This window comes from Etheostoma spectabile, chromosome 13, assembly GCF_008692095.1.
Source record: "Etheostoma spectabile isolate EspeVRDwgs_2016 chromosome 13, UIUC_Espe_1.0, whole genome shotgun sequence".
NCBI classification, from domain to species: Eukaryota; Metazoa; Chordata; class Actinopteri; order Perciformes; family Percidae; genus Etheostoma; species Etheostoma spectabile.
In genome coordinates this window covers 24,380,970-24,383,978 of record NC_045745.1, presented here as the reverse complement: position 1 = coordinate 24,383,978, position 3,009 = coordinate 24,380,970, and the positions used below count along the sequence as shown (strand labels likewise).

The following is a 3,009-nucleotide window of genomic DNA, read 5'->3' as shown; positions in this document are numbered from 1 at the left end:
CGCCGCTGTCTTGAGTCTCATCTGTGTCTTTCACAGTCAGATTGGCCCATGCAGATGTGCGCAGCAGTGCGTACTTTGAGGTGTCTAGGACGCCCACACCCTGATTGTTAAACCAGGTGATTTCACTGACAGGAAGGTAGTTGGATCTCAGTTGGCAGGTGGCTGAACGTCACTCCCCTCGTATACAGACACAACTCTGCGCTGTGTCAGCAATACAGGAGCTCTCAGGGACAATGAATAAATGAGTTAATTAACAATCATATTTGCTGTTTTTTTGTCAGGTGTGTCTGACAATGTGCACTGACTAGTGTCACCTGCAGGTTTTGGTTTGGACCGAAGTGGATGCTTACATGGCAGGTGTAGGTTTTCCGCTGCGGGCGGTGCCGAGCGAAGATCAAGATGTTGGAGTTTTCTTCTCCCCCTTTGGCCTGGCCATCTGCCCCCCACCACACCAGCTTTTGGGCCCCTCCATCCCAGAGCAGGATAGCATCAGATACTGTTTATATTAGTCACATAGCAAAACACTCCGGCTCTGCAGGGGAATATCTAGCGGAGGAGAAAGGCTTAAGTGAGACGTGAACATGACAAAAAACACTCTTTCCCCTTCTTTTTTCTTACATGTGCGTGTGCTGCACTGTGTTGATTGTTTGAGAGCCAGTGTGGAGCCCAGGCAGTAAACAAGCTGTTGGAGTTGAGGCCTTCAGATGGCAGCAAGACGGCAGTGTTGGTCTCGTCTTGGCCCACTTGGTTCCCCGAGTCCGGTCCAGGTGGAGAGTGGGGGAGGTAATCCGCCGGCCCAGAGCAGAGGAGTCTCAAAGTGGGATAATTTCGAGCTGCCTCAACAGAACAGGAGGGGGAGCCATCGGGTGGGTCTGCAGGGAGAAGATTCAGCGTAACAAGGCAATGATGTGCAATTTGGGGGTTCTGTAAGGTCAGAGAAAGCACCTGGGGTTTTACAGTATTCATGATGTTAGGTTTGAAACATATCACCAAAATGATGGGAGAAAAATGCTTTTTTAACTAAAGATCTATTTACTTACCACCTTTACCTGTAATGAACCTAGGTAACACAGATGAATGTCAAGTCAGTACAAAGCCTGTCTTCTCTAATGTGAAAAATGTGTACATAAAGGAAATGGTCTCTATCTCTCTTGGGGGATGAGTTCTTTTAAGTCAAACACATGATCTTAGTAACAATCAGAAATGCATAAACTCAGCACAAACAAAACAGAAGAGAAGCATGACAAGCATCATCGGCCTTGACTTCACAGCAAGGTACCTGCCAGAGAGTCCCATCAACTTCCCAGGCAACCTGAACAGGAGAACAGGTCTGCAGCAATTCCACACTCTGCTGTGTGTGTGTGTTTATGTGTGTGTGTGTTTGTGTATTTGTGTGCGTGTAGGAGTGCGTGTCTATGTGTAGGAGTGCTTGTGTATTTATGAGTGCATTTGCCAGCTTTTGGGTCTGTTTTAAAGTCTTTGTGCGTACAGGAAATGTGAAATATGACAGATGAATAAGACTGAAAGAAGTTTGACTGTTTAAAACAGAAGAAGCAAAGGAAGTTTCTGGGTAACACTGAAAACAGTTCAATTGAAAGTGAAAAGATCAGGGACTTGTGTTCAATGTTAATAATGCTGAAATTCAAAGGCGATACAACTTTTGTTCTCTTGGTCTTGTGCTATGAATGTTTAATCTGAATTATCATCTTTTCCACTCCTTGCTATTTGCAGCACCAAGACAGAAGAACACAGGTCAGGACTGGGTGGAGAGGTTCACAGAGGAGCAGGAGGACGGATGGCATAGTCTAAGGTCAGAGGTCACAGATCACACTCACAGTAGACGGTCAGGCTGATGGTTTTTTTGGAGCGGGTGTTTAGGTAGGTGTTCTGTGCCAAGCAGGCGTAGTCGCCAGTGTGCATGCGTAGGATCTTAGTGATGGTTAACTGCGGCCCAGTGTAGACCTGGGAGTTGTTGTAGAACCAGACGTACTGACTGGCCGGGTTGGACTGGGCTTGACACAGTAAAGAGACAGTCTCTCTCTCCAGGGCTGAATATCCCCGCTCTGTTATACTGTACGGAGTCACGTCTATCTGAGGGATGTCCGGGCCAACTGAGGAGAATAGACATGCACACACTCAAGATATGAAGGATACAGACATGTTATGAACACAACTAACAGGAGACACCTCCTTCTTCTTCATTTCTGCACTGCAGCAATTGGAAGTATTCTCACATAATCTTGACAGTTTGCCTATAAGGGATCATGACTTGAGCGTCTGCAATGCAACCTATCAATGCATGGTTTTACAAGTTTGCAGGTTTGACAATGTTATGGTAGGTAGGAATTTTTTTAAGTTATCATTCAATGCATGGCACATGGTGACATTTTCAGTCGGCAAATGCCGAAGCTGCATGTCCTTGCAATTTATTGATTACTACACACATCAAATGCCAAAGAAGGAAAGTGAAAGTAAATAAAAATGGTTTTAAATGGCATTTGACGGTTTATATCATAAACCCCCTAAATGTCAATTAAATCCATTGGCATTTGAGGCTTATATTTATATCTTAAATTTTGACAAGACCCAAATCCTACCCCAAACTCCCAAATACTCACAGATGGTGTCCAGCCATAAGCGGTTAGAGCTCTCACTGTTGACGGCGTTGCTGGCCACACAGCGGTACCAGCCGGTGTGGTTGCGATTGATGTTGGTCACGTTGATAATGTTGGTGTTTCCCTGTGCAAAGGCTGAGATGTTTCCGCTGCGGGTCTCATGCTGCCACACATACTGGATGGGTCCAGTGCCATTTTCCAGATTGCAGCGCATCCACATCGTAGATCCCTCCACCGGAGATACATCACTCATCAGGAGGTAAGGCTTACTGACGGGAACTGTATTCAAGACACGTTCACACAGTTAGGTATGTTTACAATCTCTGAAGAACATTGTTCTTCGTCTACTTGTTCTTCATCTGCTTCAGAGTGCAGATAGTCTTACCTCGGACAG

At 45.7% G+C, this 3,009-nt stretch overlaps 1 protein-coding gene across 1 annotated transcript in view; it reads right to left on the bottom strand.

Moving 5' to 3' along the window:
- Positions 1 to 147: 147 nt before the first annotated feature.
- LOC116700893 (V-set and immunoglobulin domain-containing protein 10-like 2) overlaps positions 148 to 3,009 on the bottom strand; it is a gene marked incomplete in the record, with an annotated part of 3,249 nt that continues 387 nt past the window's right edge. Inside the window, 5 exon segments of the mRNA XM_032534340.1 lie at positions 148 to 201; positions 315 to 496; positions 636 to 872; positions 1,836 to 2,111; positions 2,619 to 2,894. Of these exon segments, the coding sequence (XP_032390231.1) occupies positions 148 to 201; positions 315 to 496; positions 636 to 872; positions 1,836 to 2,111; positions 2,619 to 2,894 (1,025 nt within the window).